General features: G+C 42.4%; 2 protein-coding genes and 1 long non-coding RNA gene across 23 annotated transcripts in view; 2 read left to right on the top strand and 1 right to left on the bottom strand.

Annotated features, from left to right (window-relative positions):
- Window positions 1-6,971, bottom strand: part of TENM3 (teneurin transmembrane protein 3) — a 2,371,016-nt gene extending 2,364,045 nt beyond the window's left edge. For 8 of the 21 annotated variants that reach the window (XM_053252608.1, XM_053252605.1, XM_053252624.1 and 5 more), the window contains exon 1: window positions 5,934-6,971. The gene's annotated coding sequence lies outside the window, so the exon portion shown is untranslated. Of the gene's footprint in view, window positions 1-5,328; window positions 5,432-5,933 lie in introns of all 21 variants that reach the window. The other 13 variants (XM_053252621.1, XM_053252622.1, XM_053252623.1 and 10 more) reach the window with 5 other exon arrangements.
- LOC128326208 (uncharacterized) lies at window positions 5,801-17,201 on the top strand. Its single transcript, XR_008307891.1, has 3 exons — window positions 5,801-6,059; window positions 16,561-16,684; window positions 16,872-17,201. It is a non-coding gene; the product is annotated as an uncharacterized LOC128326208 (long non-coding RNA).
- Window positions 17,202-17,493: 292 nt separating this feature from the next.
- Window positions 17,494-18,034, top strand: LOC128326202 (protein disulfide-isomerase A4-like). The gene has a single exon (XM_053252643.1). It carries the CDS (start codon window positions 17,544-17,546, stop codon window positions 18,024-18,026), a length of 483 nt encoding a protein of 160 aa, XP_053108618.1. The 5' UTR covers window positions 17,494-17,543; the 3' UTR covers window positions 18,027-18,034.
- The last annotated feature ends 4,822 nt before the right edge of the window (window positions 18,035-22,856 follow it).

Here is a 22,856-nt window from a genome sequence, read left to right as displayed (position 1 = left end):
AGCATGCAAAATGAAAACACATGCAAAATATGCATATTTGCACATACTGTATTTGCATACTTTATTCTGAGTAAAATCTGAATTGTATATAACCTTCATTTTAATCGTTTTCATATCCAAGTGCAATGTTTTACTTTAATACTATAAGTCCCGTGATTTATGTAAACTATGGCTACTTTTAAAAAGCCAAACATTGATCAAAACATGCATAAAGAATACTTGCAGTATGTTTGCATAATCTACATTAAGATGCATAGATACCTTTTTTTACTGTAAAGTTTGGATTTTGTTGGCAGGAAATAGCACTGATCCTGAATAAAATAGAACACCAACCATGCCTTGCTTAAATATTACCAAAGTGTTGTACATTACTCTGAATAAGATATAAAAGTTCAAGTTTTGATGCAACAAAATGATGAGTACTAATCTTCCATAATGATTTAACAGCCACCCTTTCTACTAGCGTTTGCTCGATAAAAAGTATGAATCCTCCATTGTTTATTTAGAGCCCCCAAAAATCAAGCTTCTACATTTGACCATGGATATTAGAACACAATGTCCTTATCAGCAAGTAGGGGTGTGCACAAATTATTCAATGCCAGATTGGTTCGCCTTTAACCAGGATGGTTCAGCAGCTCAACCATGAACCAAATGCAGGGCAGTTTGGTTTGCGATCAAACTCAACCAAGCCCAGTTGGGGTGAAAGAGCTCAGCATCAAATGGGAGATAGGGATGTACAAGAATCCAGTTCAGAAACCCTGTATGGGCTTCCGAACCGGTTCAAAAGACCAACAGAGTTAAGCTGGTTCAAAGATGGCGGGGGGATGAGGAAGGTCCTTTCAGCCCCGCCCCCCTATTTCCCCAGCCAGCATTGTTCTCAAAAATGGTCCCGCCAGGGCAACAGCATACCTCCTTGCTGCCCCGGTACACTGCGGATTGGAAGTGGCCGCTGCACGTGCACACATCATGACATACATGTGTGTGAGCACGATGTGCTGCCGCACATCAATGTGCTTCGATGTCCATGACATACTGGGTTGTTAAGGAGGTATGCTGCCGCCCCGGTGGGACCGTTTCTGAGAACAGCACCGACAGGGAAAACATGGTGTGTGTGTGTGGGGGGGGGGGTAGAGCACCCTCCCCAGTCCTTAAAGTTGTCCCCCCACCTTTGAGCAGGAAGTCACCAGTTCCATCCACATCCCTAACAGGCAGCTGAGGGTGGAGGCAAGAGAAGTAGTTTAAGCGTCTTGCCCAACTGACATAGTTGCCAGCACCCCCGCTTGCCCACTTGGTGCAACCCAAATGCAGTTCCAGCCTCCGTGCATCTGCATGCATGGATGCCGCATGGATACCACATGGATACCACATGGGCAGCTTGCTAACAAGGCATCAAATGCACTTGGGCTCTGCTAGGGGAAAGCAGCAGCACCAGCAGCTGCACCATCCGGGTGAGACCCATAAACTACTTCTCTCACCACCACCCACAGCTGCCCCTTAGAGGATTCCCAGGACTATCACTCATTTACTTATAAAGGGGAATCCTCACCAGATTCCCACTTTCAAGTATTAGCTGCTGGAACGACTGAACTGGTTCGGTCCAACAGACTGGTCCAGCTGGTCAGTTCAACCAAACCTGTTTGACAGCAGGTAGTTTGCTTCAAGTTTTCTCCAAACCACAATTTTTGGATCATGCACACCCCTATTGCCAAGGTGTCCCAATGCTACTCCTTGGTGATACACAAAGGAAACTGGAAACTAAACTTATCTGCTAGCCTGCATTACAGGAATTACAGAATGACTTATTATAGTATTGGAGACAGTTCAGTTCCTGTTCTTCCATTTCTACATTGTTTTGGAACAATTCAGTGCAGAGGCACCATCATGCCACATGCAGTCAATGTTCATGAGGAACTATTTGAAACTGTGTGAATTGACTCTTCATGCAGGTAACTGTGCTCACTACTTATTTCTGTAACAACCCAAAAACAAGTTTAGCTAAGACTGTTGCCTTTTCTGCAGGTAGACAAGCACTGCAACAAGTGTCTGCCAAACAGGAGCTCACTGCTGCAAACACATATATCTAGTTTTAAAACAGAAGTTTTACAATGCACATTACATCAACATCATGTAGGATGGTAAAGATAAACCCTAATGCAACTCCTCACATTTTCATGTACACGCCTAGAATTATGGAACATAAAGTCCTTTTAAAAAGTTTTCCCTATGTACATGTTCTGCACAGTCATTTCAACATTCTGTGCTGCGTCTTTACAGAAAAGCCTTCACACTACTTGCTCAGGAGCAGTTCATCTGAAGTACTTCACAAGTATCTTTAGAGTAACCTGCCTGAGAATTTTCGTGAGAGCCCCATTCTACTATAAGCAGAGATAATCTAATTCAGTTTGTTATAATACCAAAATAATGAACTAAACGTACATCTTTAACAGCTCAAAATGACAGACTTGTTAACTAACCTTAGCATGTGATAGCAGAAATCAGCCATCTTATACTACTCAGCCTTCAGAATCAGGTGAACTATAGTTCTCAGTGTAAAAATATAATTTACTTAGCCCAATATGAAACAATTTTAAACAATTAAACCATAAAACATAGCTTCATTTTATTTGTGTTATTCTGAAGGCATCAGACAAGATCTTGGAGACAGAGATGCCAACTAACTTCTACAAGCCTATGTTTGGAGAACATTAGGGATCCAAAAAGGCCAAGTTTCAGAGGCAACCAAATTCTTCGAATTCTGCAAGTCCCGTTGGTCTTTGAAATGTTCACCAGTGGTCTCCTTCCTAATGTTCAAAACCACCTCTCAAGAAATATACCAATTTGAAAACAGAATTAAAAAGTGTGGGGAGGAAGCACTGGATTAACCTTGCAGAGTTGTTTGTGAAATAATTAGTTTATATACTCTTATCCATATGCTGTTAAAATAGAGACTAGCCACTATTACTGCTTGTTTTTTGCAAGTTTCTTAATAAATGAAGGTATTCTATAGGAAAGCTCAGAGTTACATACATATGACTTATGGCATAGAAGCCAATACCTGTGCTGACTTCATCCATATTGTGCACAAATGTAGCTGTGTACAGGCCAACCGCATACATAAAACTCTGCATTTTCTTTTTGCATGTCACTTCCTGAACACTTGCAGGTGCTATGCACAGAAACAAAGCAACAGTCACCTGAAGATGATCATACAATTGGTGCTTTTAGTGAGTATGGGGAAAGATTGGATACTTGTGCTTTCCCCTGCACCCCAGAGTTTGACTTCATTAGAAACTTTATCCACAGCAAGGACAGGTTATAGTACTCTGAATGAAGCAAGTAGATTTCAGTAGAACTAAAATCACTTGAGAGTTCTAGATTAGTCATTTCTGTGGAAATAACTGCATGTAATATAATCAAGAAAAGTTATCAGCAGGGACAGATTCCTCGGAAACAAAATGCTTAAATGATTTTGAATTATGTAGTTGGCCACTCCCACCACCACATAAAATATATAAGAACTCTTTAAAAAGTGAACCTTAAGGAAGTGTTGGAAGATACATAGCAACCTTGAAAAAAATAGTTTAATAATGCATTATTCCCTCCAGCAGTCCTTAACATACTGCAAGAGTATATTTTATGATGACATTTAGAATCCAGCTTTTACATGCCATTTAACACTCCATTTTGGGTAGTGAACGTAAAAAGTCTATAGCATTAAAAAAAAGAGAATTTTTTTAAAAGAAAAAACAGAGTTCCAACAAGAACAATGAAATTGATTTTACTGTATTGCCACCACTACATGTTTGACACCTATAAAAAGTTCACACACACTACTCCCACATTTCCAAGTACTAGATATCCACAAATGCCACATTTCCAAGTCAAAAAGGCTAGTTTATAAAGACAAAACTAAATATAACTTATAACACTGAATATAAAAAGCATGATTCAACCAAAGTGAACAATTAATGCCCATTGATTTCAATGTGACACATTATTAAAAGTATAGGATGGAAGGCGAAACTAATTTTGGCAGAACCAAGCCTAAACTGTTGAACTGAGAACAACTAGTTCGCAATTGTTTAATATTCTAAACTTGATTAATTGTATGTCCAAATTACAGCTAAACTAAAAAATCGATGAGTTTAATTATTCAGACATGCAGGAAAAAGGGCCCTAAGGATGAGGGATAATGGACTTCATGACTTCAATCCTATGCACAATTTCCTGTGGGTTAGCCCCACAAAACATTGTGAGACACACTTCTGAGTAATCATGCATATGATTGGGCTACATGTTACAGACACCAATGCTAATGATAACTCTCTGGATACTGTCTTGTTTGGGCAACTTAGCTGACAAAGGGAACAATCTAAACTCATTTTCATTTGTGACTATTCTTACTTTTTAAAAAAGTTCACGTTGTATCATAGCAACCACATTTCTGCCATTTTTCATCCCTAATCAGGATGTTAGATAAACTCTGTGGCAATACTAAATTAACCATTTAATGATTAATAGTTTCAAATGATTATATATTATACCCATTTTTCAGATTTCTCTTTCTGCAATAATTACTTGTGACATACTGTACATATGTCACAACACACTATCCTCCTAGTAGAATAATAAGGCTTTCATTATACACTGCAGAAGAGCCCATACAAATAGGAATTGTTAATGCCAAAGGAATACACTAAACTTGGATTACAAACCACATTTTACAAGCCATTTTACACAACCACATTTTAGATCATAATAAGATGCTGGCACACCAATCATCAATTATAGCAGCAAAGAGGGGTTTTCATTTTGAAAACTATGCAATATACGGTAACCTTTTTAGCTATGATTAGACATAGTTATTATATGCAGAGCTCTAGTAGTTTTCCATTGCTCCATCTGCTGGATGTCTGTACAATGCTAACTGCCTATCTACCAAAAGATGATGAAGACGTGGACCCTCAAACAATTCAGCAGGTGGCTTCAACAATCTTTGGATACCTCATGTCCAAGTTGTTATACAAAATTCACATTTTGTATATGAATAATTATCAATAATAACCTTTATTTTAAAAAAAAGAGAGAGAGAGACTCTGGTCTAAAAACAACATCCAAGACCGAGATTTTAAACAGTTACCATAGCGTGCATATAAACCAGCATAGAGTTTCCAAGGCAAAACAGTATCCTACTAGTTGCAAAGCGGGCCAAATAGCTTTTTAAAACACCTGCGGTTTTGCACAACACATCTGTAAAGCAGAGTCTAGTTGCCTGGAAAAGGTACGGTTTTTTTTAATGCGATAGTTTCAGGCTGACGGTTCCTTTACCTAAAAGGCATTTCCTTTCGATCCTGGTCCTTCCATGTAAGCCTCAAAGGGAAACCCTTTTATTCAGAAAAATCTTCTTCACTTCTGATCAGGTTTCAGGCAACTCGGCAGAGAGATAGAGCAATTTCAGGAAACTTGGCACAAGGAAACCCCACCCCCCAGTGAAATCAAGTGGCAGTGAGGACAAACCTGACCTGCACTGTACCCTCCTGCTGCTCTAAACATGCCTGCCTATCCAGGGGAATTTATGAAAGAGCAACAAGCAAGGCGGAGAATTCTATCTGAAAATCTGAAGCAGCGAAGCCCAATTATTCAAACAGGACGGCTATATAACAGCGGACTCAAAACGCTCCTACAACGGAGAAGCATCTTGGCTCCTCCTAGAACACGAGCGCTTTAACCCAGAGCAGTCGCACCCATTTGAGACAGGCGTAGGGGAGGAGGAGGGAAGCTGGGGGTGGGGAGAGCCATCTACAAGTCAGAGGCAAAGTTTGACACTCAATCTACTCTCTCCGCCTAGGAAGAAAGAAAACCCCACAGAAAAGATTCCCTTGAAATCCCTCCCACCTCTCTTTGCAGAGCAGTCAAGCCAAAGAGGAACCTACCTGGATGCTGGGTTTGCGCCAGGCTCAGGGCACGCAACGTAAAGCCACCATCCGAAGAGTGGCCGCAACCCGGGCTCCAGCAAAGCAGCGCAGCAAGAGCCGCAATCACGGGGCGCACCGGCGCAGGTAGGAGCTGCCAGCGGCGAGCAACACGTTTGCGTTGAACTTCGCAGCCTCAGACGCGCTGAGGAGCAGCAATCAGCCCAGCGACCGCCGTCCGATCCTATCGCTTGCGCTCCCCAAGATGCTTTCTCAGCCTCTCTTATTGGCGCCCAGCTTAGATAGTGGCAGACAGTTATGGTTTTCCCGCCGCCCTTCCTGCCCACCTCGGTCTCTTCAGAGAGTCGTGCTTGCTCACTCCTTGCTCGCTTGCAGCTTCGGCAGCAGCGCTGTGGCCGGCTATACCTCCTATTTGCCCGGGCGTGGGTGAGGTGGGAAAACGAGGGTTAGGAATCGGCGGCGGCGGCGGCGGCGAAGGAGCAAGAGGGTTTGGTGACAAGAAGAGAAAGGAAGCAGCGGGCGCGTCTTAGGGCTCCTGCTCCTTCCAGGTGCCCGTGAAGAGACGTGAGCGGCTCTCCTCCTAGCAGCCAAGGGCTGAGCGGGCAGGGCAAGGTAGGGCACACGCACAGCCTGCAGAAGCAAAGAACCAGCGTGTAGCGGGCTGCTGTTGGGGTCTGCCAAATCCAAGTGCTGCGTGCAGCTGCTGCTTCTTTTCCTCCTCCCTAGCCGGCAAGCTCCAGGCTGCCGCTGGTCTTTGCTTCTTCCCTCATTAACCCTCTCAGGAGGAGCACTCCCACCAGAACGCCCTTTAGTCACGGAGGAGGCGAGTTTGCAATTCTTAATGGAGAGGTTTTAGTGATGAGCCGGCAGGGGTTCTCGCGCGCACTCTCTCTCTCTCACTCACGTGCCTTAAAGGTATACCACCGCTCGCTTCTCAGCCTGGAGCTTAAGGTTGTGAATGGGGCACAAAAACGCCTTCGGAAAGGATGGGGAAAGGCATGTGACCCAGAAGCAGGCTCGTTCTCTCTTGGCGTGTGAGATGGCAATAAGGAGGGGGCGGGGCTTTGAAGTGCATGCCAGCAGGTGTCAATGGAGTCAAGGAGAAAGGGATAAAGCCTGTTCCGAGGAGCAGATGGAATAGCACGGCGGTTTCTGTTGGGAGGAAGGACAGGGTCTTTGTAGAAAAAGGAGGAGAGGACTGATAGGGAGCAAGGAGGAAACAGAGACTGTGTGGGACGAAGGAAAAGTCTCTCGGAGACAGATTGTAGCAGCTCTTTCTAGAGTAGGAAAAACGGAAGCAACAAGAAGCCCGTGGGATATAAAGTCATAGCAACTGTTTTGCTTTTTATGTTAAAAGATTACTCTAAAAGTCGAGAGGAGAATGTTGAAATGATATGGTAGACTAGTTGGGATGACAAAAGGCGGGGCAGAAGAAGGAGTAAGTGGGGTGACATGAAAGTGGAAACAATTACTGGAGTCAGGATTGACCCGCCCAGTAAGCCTGCTGAGTAAATTTTACTTGTCTCCTTGGTAAAGCCTGCAGGAGCAGGGACAGTGACAGATTAGGACCCACCCTCCACCCACTCTACGTGCAGGGAGAGTGGGGTGGCTGAGTAGGCAGATGGGTCCTCCTTGCTGCCTCCACAAAGTGGCAGGGAGAGGTGGAGGAGGTGAGGAGGGCAGACGTGCATTTCCTGTCAGCCAGCCACAGTCCTGCCCACTACCTGCAGCAGAGGCTGTAATAAGGGTGGGCACCCAGGCATGCGAGGGGCACCCAGGTGAGTTTAGCCTGGGACATCCCTGAGCCTTGGACTGACCCTGAGCATAATCAGGGCCAGCCGGCCCAATAAGCAAGCTAAGCACCCACTTAGTGCGCAAAGCTGCCAGGGGCGGTGTCAGCCAGGGTCATGTGAGACCTGGGGTTGCCCTCTTCCCCTCCCCACAACAGCGGCATTGGTGTCACAGGTGGGCAGGCATGAGGAATACCTCTCTGCTCACTCATCTACCCTCCTCGCCACTGCCTCCATTCACCGCAAAAGCAGTGAATGAAAGCAGCAAGAAGGGCAGGCAGACAGAAGACCTGCCCATCTCGCCACTGCTGCTTTGTGGCAGGTAGAGATAGCAGCAAGGAGGACAAGTGTGCCCTCCCCGTTACCTGCCCACCCTGCTGCCTGTGGTGGATACTGTGGCAAGGGTGGGCAATGGGGCAGCGTTGGGTGCTGGCTGGTGGCACATGGGCAAGCATAGTCTGGAGTACCCCTGATCCTTGGACTAGCTCCCCCACCCCACTGCAAGTTACTTATCATCCCCCTACGCACATACACACACACATCATGACACATGCAGCCTTTTTAACATATGGGTCTCTTGAGGGCACAAAAACAACTTAACTCACAAGAATGTAGGAATATAAAACAGGAACATTTCAACACACAACATATTCCCATCCTACATATTTCTTTCCCCACTGTCCCCAACCACTCACCCTCGTCTCTAAAGCAGAGGTCACACTCAGTGCCCATCGCAAGTCATAGTCATTTTCAGCCGCACAGTCAGTGTGGGCCGGCAGCATGGTGCAACATGGTAACCACACCACCTGGGACAAATGAAAGAGGATGGTGGGGCAGGGGGTGTAGAAGCCTTTGTCTTTGGCCCAAAAGTCCAGGGGTAAGAGAGTGCCTCTGGGGAAGAATGCAGGCGAGAAGTCTGAACACCAATGAGTATAATCAAGATATGGACATTATAAAGTGATATGGAAGGGCAAGGCAAGACTATGAATAAAGACCCAGATTTGTGAGCATGGGAACATGACATAGTGGTTATTAAATTTGCTAATCTGAGCTCTAGGCTCCTTTATACAACTGAAGGATTGAAATATGTAAAACAACTCTGACAAAAATTCACCAATAACTATGATCCATGAGATTTTGCACAAGGAGTTGTATTATGTCTGTTTTTGCTTTGGATATGAAAAAATCCTCCTTTAAGTGTCTGCTCAGCCATCAGTGTAATTAGTGGCCTTGTAAAAGTTGCATGTTTAAGACTAAGGTGCCGTGCCTGGAGAAAATTTTCAGAACCAGAGCTCAGCCTTCAAATTCATAAAACAATAATAAAAAATGCCTTATCCTTGGTACTTGAACCATAATCGGCCCTTACATATGTAGGTGGGCAAAAGGAGCAAGAGTTATTTGGCACTTTAAAAACTTAAGAGATGTATTGTGGGATAGGATATCATGGTATATAACCCATTTTGTCAGGTGTACTGTCTCCAGTCTCACTGGAGATAGCATGATCTGCTATTTCTAGTGGGAAGATAAATATACACACACAGGTACAGAGAAAAGAAACATGGGGGCAGAAGATCAATAAATGCAAAAGGCCCAGTACATCTGTGCCATTTCTTTGCAAAAATCAAATGTATGACCCATTGTTAACACTCTTTTCTCTCTCTACCAACTGAGGCACACTATGAAAATCCCAGGCAAACTTTAGCACTCTTTAGTTCTTACTTACTTAATTACTAATCTATATATATTTCAAACCATTTATTTCTTGTTTTTCTCACCAAAGAAAAGCCTAAACAGCTGGCAATTGAACAAAACAGAGCAAACTATAGAAACACAATAAAACAATTGTGCATCATATTTATTTATTTTATTTAAAAGACATCTGAATTAAAAAATGCATAGCCAGTATCTCTAGCCTCCAACCAAGTAGTACCACCTCTGCTGAAGGCAGAATGAAAAAGCTAGGTTTTAACAAAACACGTAAAGGAGCATAGCATGCGGTTGGTGGGCGGGGCGGGGCGGGGCGGGGGGGAGGCAGTCACTTGGACTTCTTTTGAGATCGAATTCCTCACAGTCAGTATCTCCACAGAAAGGTCCCTTCTTCTCCTGGATCACCAACATCATTCTCTCCACTGAACCCAGAAACTGTGTTGCTGCTGGGCATGACAGCCACCTACTGCCCCTTTGACTCCAGCTGTGCACAATGGCTTCATACACCAAAAGAGTCAACCCCCAAGTGCAAATATCCATCTCCCCTTTGCACGCAAATGGAAAAAGGAAGTAGGGAGAAGGCACTTCATTCCATCCTATTCCTTTTCAATTACAAATCCAAGGCAGAAGCTTAACAGTGAAGGAGGTAATGAGCACATGAGCCCTCTTAGAACTCCCTCCTGCTTTATCCAAATAAGGTCAGAGTTTAGGGGGCAGAGTAGAGGTCCAGGAGACCTGTCCAAACATTTGGGGCATGTTCCCCTTGTTCCCAGTACCAGCACTTCTAATGCTGAGGGCACAGACACACACATGCAATTGTTGTTGAAGATGTGCCTTTGCTAGTTTGGGGCTGACATCCTCTGTAGGTGATCCAGTGCTCATGTTTCCCCCCTCCCCCAGCATTGGCTTCAGTTTGTTTGATTGGATTGACAAAGAAACATATTTAGGATTGGATGGAGTAACAGAGCATAATGCACTGTGAAAGACTTTTTGCCTTTCTTCCTAAGCTCCTCTTGCAAACAAGAGGAGAAAGGACCCTACTGCCTCTCAGAAGCAGGTTTTGGGGGTTTTTTTTTAGGAATTCTTGGAAGTTGAGACTATTCAGTGAATATTCATGCTCATTATTGAATGTTCTTTTTCTTATGGCTCCATGACAGAGTTTCTACACTAAGGTATAATGTAGATATTTCCTTATCATACTGGTTGTTTTGATTGCTAGCTGGTCTTGGCAGACACATTAAAATAACAAAACTTGTGAAACAGAGATTTTTGAAAAAGATTTAGATGGAGGAAGAGCATAAAATATATAAGTATCCTTCCCCCCCAATCCTAGCCGATCTGGAAGGAAAAAATCATTTTGTGTTTTAACTAAGCAGCATTGATGCAACAAGCCTGTTCAATTGCTGAGCTGTACTATATAGTTAAATAAGGTATTTGTTTGTGAGTTGAATCAAGGCAGATATGTGGCACAGGGGCGTAGCAAGGTTGGAGTGGGCCCAGAGACAAGATTTTAAAATGGGCCCCCAGCGCCTCAAAGTCCAGGGCCCCCGCACACCCCAGGCCCCCAAGGATTTAAGTCTGATATTCCAAAATAAGTATGCTGCCTGCAAATACATTTCACTGAATACACACACGCACATGTCACAATATATAGTGATATACATTGAGTACTATACATTTGTATTACTTTTAATGCCTAGAACACACTAGAAAGATGAATTATTAAAATGGGCCCCTCGCTGCAGATTAGCAAAGGAGACTTTCAACCATGCAGGGTGAGCCTATGTTTGTTTTCTCAGAATTCTGAACAAATTCAGTCAAGTTTGATTGCAGGAGGTTTTTCACAGGAGGCTTTTAAAGCCCTTTAAGACACATCTCCTCTGGAATGGAGGTGCTGCATTCACATGTTGGCCAGATTGACCCTGAAGTCCCTGCAAGTTATTGGGGAGCAGTTCACACACAAGAAAAATAAAATAAAAGCACCACACATGCTTCACAGTTCTCACTCAGACCTTCTGGGTTGCAAAACAACTTGAACATAAGTGCATTTATGAATGAATGAATGAATAAATAAAATTAATAAAATACTGTTCCAGAAGTTTTTGCAATTTTCTGCCATGAAACAAGCCACTTATAGGACTTTTTAGATAGTTTTTTTAAAGTCAGCAAATTTTCCAAGCTGTTTCAAAATAAATATTCAGAGACTTCTCGGTCCCTCCTCCCCCACCCCCATATCCAAGCCCTATGGCAAGCAGATCCCTATATATGGGGGGGGTGGGCGGGAAAGGTAACCACAAAAAGGAGTTCACACTCTACCTGGCAAATGCTGGTCTGGGTTAAGCAGGGCAGCAAGGAGTCTTCTGCTGCAGAGAACACTCTGGCTGCCTCCTCCTTCCTGGCTTGCTTGGGCCCTACTTGAGTTCAGGCTTCACTGCGGCCTACACGGAGGCCTCCGTGGAAGCCCCGCCCACCCGCCGATCAGCTGAGAGGCGGGAGAAAAGGAGCTCTTGGCAGCTTGCCTGCTGCTTCGATTGCGGGCCAGCAGAACAAGCAGGAGAGACGGCAAAGAGGGCAAGTGGTTGAGAGGCTATGGGGCTGGGCAGGGGGCAATGGGGAGTCACATGAGGTGCCTCTGGGGTGCCCCTCCAGGCAGTGGGGCCCCCAGACAACTGTCTCCCCTTGCCCTATCATTGTTACGCGCCTGATGTGGCAGTGAACTGTGTGTCAAGGCTTTATGCTTCCTGTTTCTCATGTGAGCCTCACAGCAAACAGATTTTATTTCACTTCTTATTTGTAAAATGGGGAAATGTACCATTCATTTCTCATTCAGAGAACCATCCACTGGATTTTCAGTACCAATGCTGCTATAGCCTAACTACAGAAAGCACTATGAGTCTTATCTATGTATTCCTCAGTGCTGACATCCCTCTTCCATTATCTCAAAAAGGAGATAGAAAAAGAACTTTTATTGTTGCTTAGAAAAGATGCAAAGAGGAAATAAAAACAATATACCTTAATTTATCTTGTCTTAAATTTATTGACATTATCAGCAGAGAACTAAAAAAATACTTCTGGATCTTCAGTTTTCCTCCAGTGTTCCTATGCAACAGCTTTTGCTAGAGATGAAATTGACATTTTGCATTCCTAATTGAGATCAGGAAAGGAAGCAGTAGCCCAGGTGGGAGAACATTCTGCAACTTTAGTACAATTTAACTGTAACTTGTAACACCTCTTCTCCAGCCCACAGCCTTAAACAAGCTTCTTACTTGCTCCTCATTTCATCTTCATGAAATGGTATGGGAGAACCCCATTTTTGTGGGGGTTCCCACAGGGGGGCACGGATAGCGAAACCACGAATAATGGGGCATTCGGACAATAGGAATCAGAGGGTTATGTTCCCGGATGCCAACAATCTGCCAAAAATCAGCCAGAAATGACGGGTTTTATCCCATTCCCCCCAATCACACCCAAATGGCCTCTCAAGGTGCCCTACTACACTCTATGGCACAGCATCATTTCCCCCAGGGCTGAAAATCAGCCAAAAATCATGTTTATTGCTTCCATTTTGAGCCATAAAATGGCTTCCAATCTCTCCCGGAAATGACCTCCAAGGTCATTTCTGGCCACCCCTTACCTGCAGATGTGCAGCTTTAACCCTTTTTTTTTTTGCTTCCCCCTCCCCATATACCAAGGTTGGGTGCTAAGTACCCGACCGCGGATACACGAGTGCTGGATCAGCAAAAAGTGAGATCCTCCTGTATACAGATAAGCAGCTAACAAATATACCCATGGATTAATTGTAGTTCTATAACTACCATAGCATTATGTTGCTATATCCTTTCGGTAAATGCTGCATGGGTAATCTAAAGAATTATTCTACTATTCTAGTAGCATGTCAATGAATTTACATAGATTTACCTTTCTGAACAGAGTACAAATGGTTCTTTCATAAGTGTTGTAACTCTACTGTAGTCAAGTAACAACAAACTGGAAAAGATAAATGCATGTTTTCTTCTCAGTGATAAAGCATATTGTCAAATGCCAAAAAACTTTTTATTCAAAAATAGATCAATAGTTGACTGTGTTTTGAAGCATTTATTTAAGGAAGAATTCAAAAGGAAAGCAGAATATGTTCATGCTCTAAACATTCTTAGCTTAGAAAATTACTCCTCAAAGGTGATTGCTTTACTTATCAATCTAGCCACTTAATAAATAGAAAGTGGTCATTGCCACTTAATAAATAGAAAACATCAAAGTTAGCTGTGGAAGAATCCCTTTGGGTTCAGCTGGATTACTTTCTCTTCAGGAACGGAGCAGAACAGTAGGAAATAAGAGTGACACATATTTTTAAAAATAATAGCCTAATGAAATAGTTCTTTAGTAGGTTTCTTTAAAGAATTGAGGTTTCGTCTTTTATGTTCATGTGATAGAAAAGAAAATAGACTTTATGCAGGGAAGTATTTCATGTAGTTTAGATACTGATATAACTATGATTTCTGCTTATTGGAGATTATCTTGAAATCTAAATTTAATCCTAAAAGAAAACTGGGGAAGATAATACCCCATCTGAAAAGTGGGAGGAAACAAAAACCAAAACCTTTGTTTTCAATATTCTGCAACTCTGGCTCCATGAAGCTCTATGTCAGGGTTAATCAGATTAACCAGTGGTGTTTTATCCACTACCTCCTTGAAATATTGTTTAAAACAGCAAATGATATGAATGCAGATACAGGCATACCTTGTTACTTGTAGTGGTTCCATTCCTCTCCTACCATGAGTAACGAAACCCCAAATAACAAGGCATTATGCCTATGGGAAATGGGGGGGGGGGGCTAGCTTCCAGAATGGACAAAAATGTTTTATAAAAAATAGCAAAAAATGCAAAAATTGTTGAAATTATTTACTATACCATGCTCCGCAGAGTCTACATGTGCCCAGGAATAGCCTCCAAATATGTGAAATAACACCCAAAACCATGAAAATTCATGGGGGAGGGATTTTTAAAAAGAAATGAACCACAAAATGGCTCCTCCTTACAAAATGGTAGCCAGTATCAACCTCTGCAGTCACTTCTAGCCCTAAAGGGCTGGAACCCATGCAGATACATGGGTTTGAACCCTTTCATATCTGCAGATAATGAAAATGGGTGTCAATTAGACACCCGCAAATACTTGAAACTTCAGAAATAGAGTCCACAAATAACAAGGTTTGCCTATACTTATATATTGCCAAACCCAATTGCATTGCATAGGAAACTGAAAGTACTATTCACTCATGGTGCTGAGGTGCAAAAAGAAACCCCACAAAATGCTGTCATAATAATATCATCACTCTTTATGCTTAGTCCAGAGCCTGTTAGTTCCATTTCTTGTGAGAAAGAAGCACGGAGAATGAACACACAATAAGGGTATTCACACAACTGGAAGCCAGAGAAGACGGGCAGGGGAAGGCTGCACAAAACTTACCTTCCCTCTCCCAATGATCCTTCACTGGGAGCGGACTGGGATCCCATACAATCCACACTGCTGCTGTACACATCTCACAATGCAGGGGGATACACAATCCAGGTATCCCACAATGCACCATGCAGTGCATTGGGGAATAGCCCATGAGATGGGCACTCTTGGCCCCTGTCTCTGTGTGCACTTGGCTGCAAACACATACCAGCACCGGGGTTAGGGCTATGCTCATGTCCTTAACCTCAGCTAAAGTCTGGGCTGAAAATTGGGGTTATGCGGGTGGGCAGCGCCAGGATCCGCATGATTCCCTATGTTGCATATGAGCAGCCTAACCCAGGCTGGGCTGCCCTAACCTGGGTTAGGCTGCTCATGAGAACAGATTTAATATCTTTTCTATATTCAACCAAGTCCTCACTTTTCTCAGTAGTTTGGGGATGACATAGTACTCATATCACCTGATCCTATGGAGACAGTGGGTATCCTGAGTTTGGGGCTGGAGCAGTGATGGGTTGAATGTGGGCTAATAAACTGAGATTGAATCCAGGCAAGATGGAGGTGCTGTTGGTCAACAGGAGAGCCAATTGGGATCAGGGGATTCAACTGGTTCTGGATGGGGTTGCACTCCCCTTTAAAGAGCAGATGTGCAGCTTGGGAGAATTGCTGTACCCAGCCCTGCTTTTGGAAGCTCAGGAGCAGATGGTAACCATGGGTACGTTTGCACAGCTTCCCTTTCTCGAGATGGCAGATCTGGCCACAGTTATTCATGCCTTAGTCATGCCATGGCTGTATTACTGTAATGTGCTCTGTGTGGAGCTGCCCTTGAAGAATATTCAGGAACTACAGCTAGTGCAAAATTTGGCAGCTAGGATTTTATCTGATGCTGCCTGCTGGGATAATTTTATACCAATTTTGAAAGAGCAACATTTGTTGCCAAATTGTTTCCGGGTCCAATTTAAGGTGCTAACTTTGATTGCTCTTCCAGTAGACATCCACTCCTCCGTCTCCATCACAGTTTTTAGAAAGCAAGTGAAACCTTGGCTTTTTACCTAGCCATTAATATGAGTGTTATTTTTGTTGCTGCTGCTCTGTATTTTATCATTTCATTCATTCATTCATTCATTCATTCATTAGATTTCTATACTGCCCTTTCAAAAATGGCTCTGGGCGGTTTTCACAGAGAAATAACAAATAAATAAGATGGCTCCCTGTCCCCAAAGGGCTCACAATCTAAAAAGAAATACAAGATAGACATCAGCAACAGTCACTGGAGGTACTGTGCTGGGGGAGGGTAGGGCCAGTTACTCCCTCCCTGCTAAATAAAGAGAATCACCAAATTAGAAGGTGCCTCTTTGCCAAGTTAGCAGGGGTTTCATTGTGTATGTTTTTAAACTTTTAATTAGATTTGTATTTTATATTCCAATTTAATATTTTATTGTGTAACTTTTATAATTTTATTTTTTAATGTTTTGTAAACAGCCTTGAGATTGTTTTAGTGAAAAGCAGGATAAAAATCTAATGAATGATTGATTAGATAGATACGGTAGATAGATAGATAATATCCCAGGATTATTCAGCTCTTTTATAAATATGAATTGTAGTGCATATTTTCATTAATTATTTCACAAGAAAGGTTCTGTGAGAACTAGCTATTTAACTTACAGCTCTTTGCAGATTTTCTGTTGGACAAGCTTAACTAATCAGGCACTGGAGTATGCCCAACCCTATTGGATCAACAACCTTGTGCAAGGAACCCAAATTAGCTTATCTCAGCAGAAGGTCAACCTCACACCATCAGGTGAGCCTTCTAATTTATTTACATAAAGGTTACCTCTGGACAGAATCTCTGGAAGGCCTGATGAAAACAATCAATACTCTAGAAGGCCATTGACAATCACTCTGGTACCTGGTTAGAAGGATCTGGGAAGGAGATGCCAATACTTTCCCCAGAGAAATGAAAAAATATTTCTCTTGTCTCTCCACAGAAAGAGAATGTTATCTCTCAGGCAAATCATACATAAACTCAGGTATCTGCTTCTACTACTCCTTTCACTTTCATTTGGCTTCTGACAAGCAATAGAATAGCATAACAGCTTAGATGTGTATTCATGGGGAAGAGCTCTGAATCATAATTTGAGTCAGCAACTTGACTGACTTTTATCTTCCATGCACAGTGATTCTGCATTTTCTCAATCTGGTCAAAGCCAGAGATCATCCACTGTTACAATGCAACCAAATGTGGTGCAAACACCTGTGACCAAATGGTATCCACCTACACCTACAAGAAAATTGTTCAGCACTGCCCAATGATATCATTTTGCTACATGATAGACATCATATGCTTAAATGCATAGATCCTGTGGAAGTGTAACAGTCTATAGTGGAGGAAAACGATACCAAGTAAAATAATGTCTTCCTAATGGTCCTCCAGCTTGACTTGATCAATTCTGGATTGAGACAACAAACACAGATGGATTGCCTGACACTTCAAGACTGGTAGCCTCAACAATCTTTGAGAAAACCCATGGAACTAAGAAAGGGAAAAATATTGTCTGTGTAAATGCAACAGTGACTGAAAATCACAGCAGCACTGTGCTACATGGGAAAAGAAAGAAAAAAGAGGAGGAAGAGAACTAGGCAGCGAAGCAAATGCAAAGATGGATATCAGGAAAGTGTGTCTGCTAACTCTGCTCCTGGGCTTGGCTCAGCTTGCTATATTAGGAAGGTGCCAAGAGGAGGAGGAACAAGGTGGAAAATCTGTTGCCAATGAAGATGAAGAAGAAGAAGATGATGACGACGACAACAATGACACTGAGGACGATGATTCAGAAGTAAAAGAGGAAAATGGTATATTGGTGCTGAATGATGTGAACTTTGATACCTTTGTTGAGGGCAAGGATACTGTGCTTCTAGAATCCTATGCACCATGGTGTGGACATTGTAAGCAGTTTGCTCCAGAATATGAGAAAATAGCCAAAACACTGAAAGAAAGTGATCCTCCAATCCCAGTTGCCAAAATAGATGCTACATCCGCCTCTACTGTGTCAGGCTGCTTTGATGTTAGTGGTTACCCTACCATCAAAATTCTGAAGAAAGGACAGCCTGTGGATTGTGAAGGCTCGAGAACTGAAGCAGTCTAGGATTTTGAACAAACATCAGTTCTTCGTAGTCTCTCTGCATCACACTTGGATTATGAGCAGAGACCAGATTCCGGAACCTTCCGTAGCTTCACCATAAAAGGAAATAAGAGCGGGAAACACGGCTCCCAATAAATACTTAATTGCATGTATTTTTTTAAAGATACCAAACTTTGATTTTATTCTGTTGTAAGCCGCCCAGAGACGTAAGTTTTGGGCGGTATAAAAATGTTTAAATAAATAAATAAATAAATAAATAAATTACATGTCAACTGTTTGTATGCCCAAGTCTCACAGTGATTAATTGTGCTAGTTGTGTTTTTATTATTTAGCATGGGCAAGTCATTGTTATAATTTGTTGCAGTTCTTGTTATGTTTTTTATATGTTCATGTTATAATGACTGTTTTCATATTTAAAGGTTATGGGGTATGTGATGCCCAGACTCATTTCTATATTAGTAATGCCAATAGTACTGTTGGATGACATGTTCCTCACTGACTTCTTTGTTGTTTTACCAATTCCCATTAAAAAGTTGAATAGTAAATATTATAAAGTATTTTACTTCATATTTGTTGTCATACTTAATGCAAGTCCCACATTTTAAAAGTATACAAATAACTTGGGGCTGGTGATACATAACATTTGTATTATCCTTGGGGTAGTGTTTAAGCCAAAACTGTTTGTAGAAATATTGAGAAACTTGTCCTATTTATTTATTTATTTATTTAGATATAGAAAGGATACAGTGCTTGCGTCCAGCTATCTTGAGGGAGTAATACAGGCCACAGGAGTTTGTGGCCAAGAGTTTGCTAAGAAACACAGGGGAGTTCTGTGTGGTGTTTAGTGGAGAAGTGTGCAGGAGCATTGTCTGAGAAGCACTGCCTCTATGCCCACAAAGGTGAAGCTCAGAAGCATTGCCTCTATGATCACAAAGGAGCCTAGCAGCATCTACATGAGGAGAAGGTAAGTAATACCCTTTAAAAATATGATTAAGCCACTGCGGTTTCATTGTCAGGTTGTCCTGCTATCTAGACTGAAAATAACAGTCTGCAAGGGTAAGATGACTCTTGTTCCTTTCCAGTTTGGGGGAACAACACATAGACTCCATATAAAACAAAAACTATTGGATGTTCCACATATGAATTGGAAGATAAAAACAGCATGGATTATACGGGTCTGTCATCTTCAAGGTGCTCTGTAATGTGATACAGCACCCCAAACTGGACTTTTTTCCTTTACCAAGGAAAGCTGACAGGAAACCAAACAAAAGAAGTGAGGATTGTGGGAGATGGTTTATAGAATGCACTGACAGCTCCTAGCCCTGTGATGATTATATTCCTTTCAGCTGAAATACTGAGAACTGAGCTGTTGAACTGAGTTTGGATCCTCATTGCTGTTGGTTTGAAATGTTCATTTATCTTAGCTTTCAACTCGTGTTCTCAGTTATTTGTGTGGTCGCACAGAGTGCCATGCTGGAGGGAGGGTCACCACTGCACTCCTCTTGAACAATTATTGTAGGTTTGTCTTCTGTAAAAATGGGGGGGGGATCTAATGTGAGCAATGGAGTTACTCTTGAGTAAGTGTCATGCAGTAGCAATAATGAATTGTGCCCTTTGCTAAGCAGGTTTTGCCCTGAATTGCATTTGGATGGGTGACCAGATATGAGCACTGTCTGTTGTAAGATATTCCCTTTAGGGCAGGCTTTCCCAACCTGCGGCCCTCCAGATGTTGCTGAACTACAACTCCCAGCATCCCTAGCCACAATTCATTGGGGAAGCAGGTTGGGAAAGCCTGCCTTAGGGGCTAAGGCCATTTCTCAGTTGCAGAACATCTGCTTTGCATGCAGAAGGTCCCAAATTCAATTCCTGGTATCTCCAAATAGGCCTGGGAAAGACTCTTGCCTCAAACCTTGGAAAGTGCTGCCAGTCAGTTTAGACAATACTGAGCAGAATAGACCAATGGTCTGTCCGTATAAGGCAGCTTCGTATGTTCCTGTGTAAGGGTTCCTACTCTGGAGGAGGATTTCATGATACAGGATGAGAGGTAATCAGAGGTAATCAGTTTGTATACAAAATGGCTAAGCTAATCATCCTTCCATTGAATTTTCAACAGCTGTATATCATGATGCATATTGTGTGAATCAAGTCCATACACCACAAGATGGTGTATGGTTAGTGCCATTTATGGTGCAGTTCATTTCATCATTTTTAAAATATATTTTTATGTTTGCTATATTGGGTTTATTTGAAGGGGGGAGCTCACACAAGCAAGTTTCTCTCTCTCCCCACATCATGCATAACAGGCCCATGCCCAATATGTTCCCAAAGGTCAGTTGACCCTTGGAATAGTATGGTGTGTAAACTAATTATGTGGGCAAATCTGTTACAAACTCAGATATGTCAAAATAGTTGTATAAAGACATTTTTGTTCACTTAGGCATTTTAAATTTTTATTTTTGAATTTGATTTTTAAAACTGACCTTCAAAAAGTGTTTAATAGTTTTGTAATTTTTATTTTGGGGGGTGGGGTGTTGTGATTTAATGTGCTGTGTGTTTCTCCTTGATGTCTTAATGCTGTGTTCTGAGCCACCCAGAGAACAATTTGTTATGGGGCAGCTAACAAAGATTATTATTGTTGTTGTTATTTATTGTGTGAGCAAACCAAAAAGGAGAGAGGAAGAGCATAAAGTTTGGAGAAAACAGTTCTGTATACCTTCCTGAATCTACTGATTGTGTGTACAGTACCAAGGCACTTACACCAGTGGGGATAGATAGGAGTAGGTCATCCCAGTGAAGGGCAAGGATACACAGGAGGCTGCAGGCACAGCACCCAAGACAATAGTTTTCTGCAAGCTCACAGCAATCTGGGCAAGCAATCAGGAAAATAGTCACGTTTTTATATGTAAACCAATATGAGCTCAAGATCAAAAGAGTTTTCTCTGTGTTTCCTGCTCAATGACTTGTCAGTCAATCAAAACACAAGATAGATCTAATGGAAGCCTGACACTGAGAGACTTCCAAGGAACTCTGGGAGTTGAGACTGCATAGACTTTAGGAGATGAATAAACCACCCAGGACTGATTCAGAGGAGGGAAGAGCCACTGAAGACAGTAGCTTCTCCAGTTTGAGTCTAAGCCAAAGAAGGGAAACAGGTTACCAAAGATTGTTTGTACCGAATAAAAAGGTTCATATTTGAGTGGGCAGTTATCACTTGTCTGTGCCTGAGTTTGTTGTTGCCAGCAAAACCCCAGCCCCTATAATGTGGAACTACCCTCTTGGGGTGAAAACAATCTGGGGCCCACATTGTGCCACTAAACTATTAAGTGTTAGGCAGATTAGAGATTCTGTATTGACCAGAGCTCTGCGCACTGACCAAAGAGGGGCTGGATCTTTCCCTCTGGACCAGGGGAATGGGAAAAGCATAGAGGTTCACTCCCTTGCTCAGGGTATAGAGTGTAAGAGGTGGTTACTTCAGTTAACAGGAACAGCCATATTGTTTTTAGCCAATATACATGCAGAGAACTACTTGTGGTGTTATGCAAGTTATGAAGCTTTTCTGAATAGGGGCCTCTTGTGGCCTTGAATGTACCTGGGGCATTAACATTCCTTTGTCTATTGGAAATTTGATTTCCTGTACAATACAGCTAACTCAGCGGGGGCAAGTAGTATTAGAGGGGCTTTTTCAATTGGCCAAAAACTTGCTTACCAAATATAGTTATCTAACTCTATATGAGGCTAGAGATCTTGGGCATCAAATGCCAAGTTCATACATAAGAACAGCCCTGCTGATCAGGCCCAAGGCCTACCTAGTCCAGCATCCTGTTTCACACAGTGGCCCATCAGGTGCTTCAGGGAAGAGCCGAGGCAGGCAAGAGGTGAGGCCATGCCCTCTCTCCTACTGTTACTCCCCTGCAACTGGTACTCAGAGGCATCCTGCCTTTGTGGCTGGAGGTGGCCTATAGCCCTCTGACTAGGAGTCGATGGTAGACCTCTCCTCTATGAAGTTATCCAAACCCCTCTTACAGCCATCCAGGTTGTTGCTGTCACCACATCTTGTGGCAGAAAACTCCACAAGTTGATTATGTGTTGTGTGAAAAAGTATTTCCGTTGGTTGGTCCTAAATTTCCTGACAATCAATTTCATGGGATTTGGCCACCTCACTGTTTACCCCTACTTCTAGATCATTTATGAATAAATTAAAAAGAATCGATCCCAATACAGATCCCTGGGGGGGCCCCAATTCTTACTTCCCTCTATTGTGGAAACTCTCCATTTATACCTCTCCTTCAACCAGTTAGCAATATTTGATGTTGTTGTTGTTATTATTATTATTATTATTATTATTAATTTACACAGTCAGACAGGTGTTATTGACTGGTTTGTTTTATCCAGGTATCGAGTCCTTCCCAAGGACTTGGGATGGCTGAATTTTATTGTCAGTGTTGTTGCTGCTGTTATAGATATCATTGCAGAATATAGGCTGTTCCCAGTAAAGTTGCTTTTTGTAATTGGCTGATGGTGATTTCAATGGCTCCTATGGTGTTGAGGTGCTCTTCAAGGTCTTTTGGAACTGCACCCAGGGTGCCAATTACCACTGGGATTATTTTGGTTTTCTGCCACAGCCTTTCAATTTCAATTTGTAGGCCTTTGTATTTTGTGATTTTTTCTATTTCTTTTTCTTCTATTCTGCTATCCCCTGGTATTGCTTTGTCGATTATTTTAACTTGTTTTTCTTTCTTCTCGACTATCTGGTGTATTGTGTGGCAGATGTTTGTCTGTTTGTAGTCGGAAGTCCCATAATATTTTTGCATCTTCATTTTCTTCAACTTTTTC

Source organism: Hemicordylus capensis, chromosome 5, assembly GCF_027244095.1.
Source record: "Hemicordylus capensis ecotype Gifberg chromosome 5, rHemCap1.1.pri, whole genome shotgun sequence".
Lineage (NCBI taxonomy): Eukaryota > Metazoa > Chordata > Lepidosauria > Squamata > Cordylidae > Hemicordylus > Hemicordylus capensis.
The sequence above is the reverse complement of the archived record's forward strand: the minus strand, read 5'-3'. Positions and strand labels throughout refer to the sequence as shown.

Coding starts and splice junctions, on each gene's coding strand:
- LOC128326202 (XM_053252643.1), top strand. CDS start 17,544: ATGGATATCAGGAAAGTGTGTCTGCTAACTCTGCTCCTGGGCTTGGCT.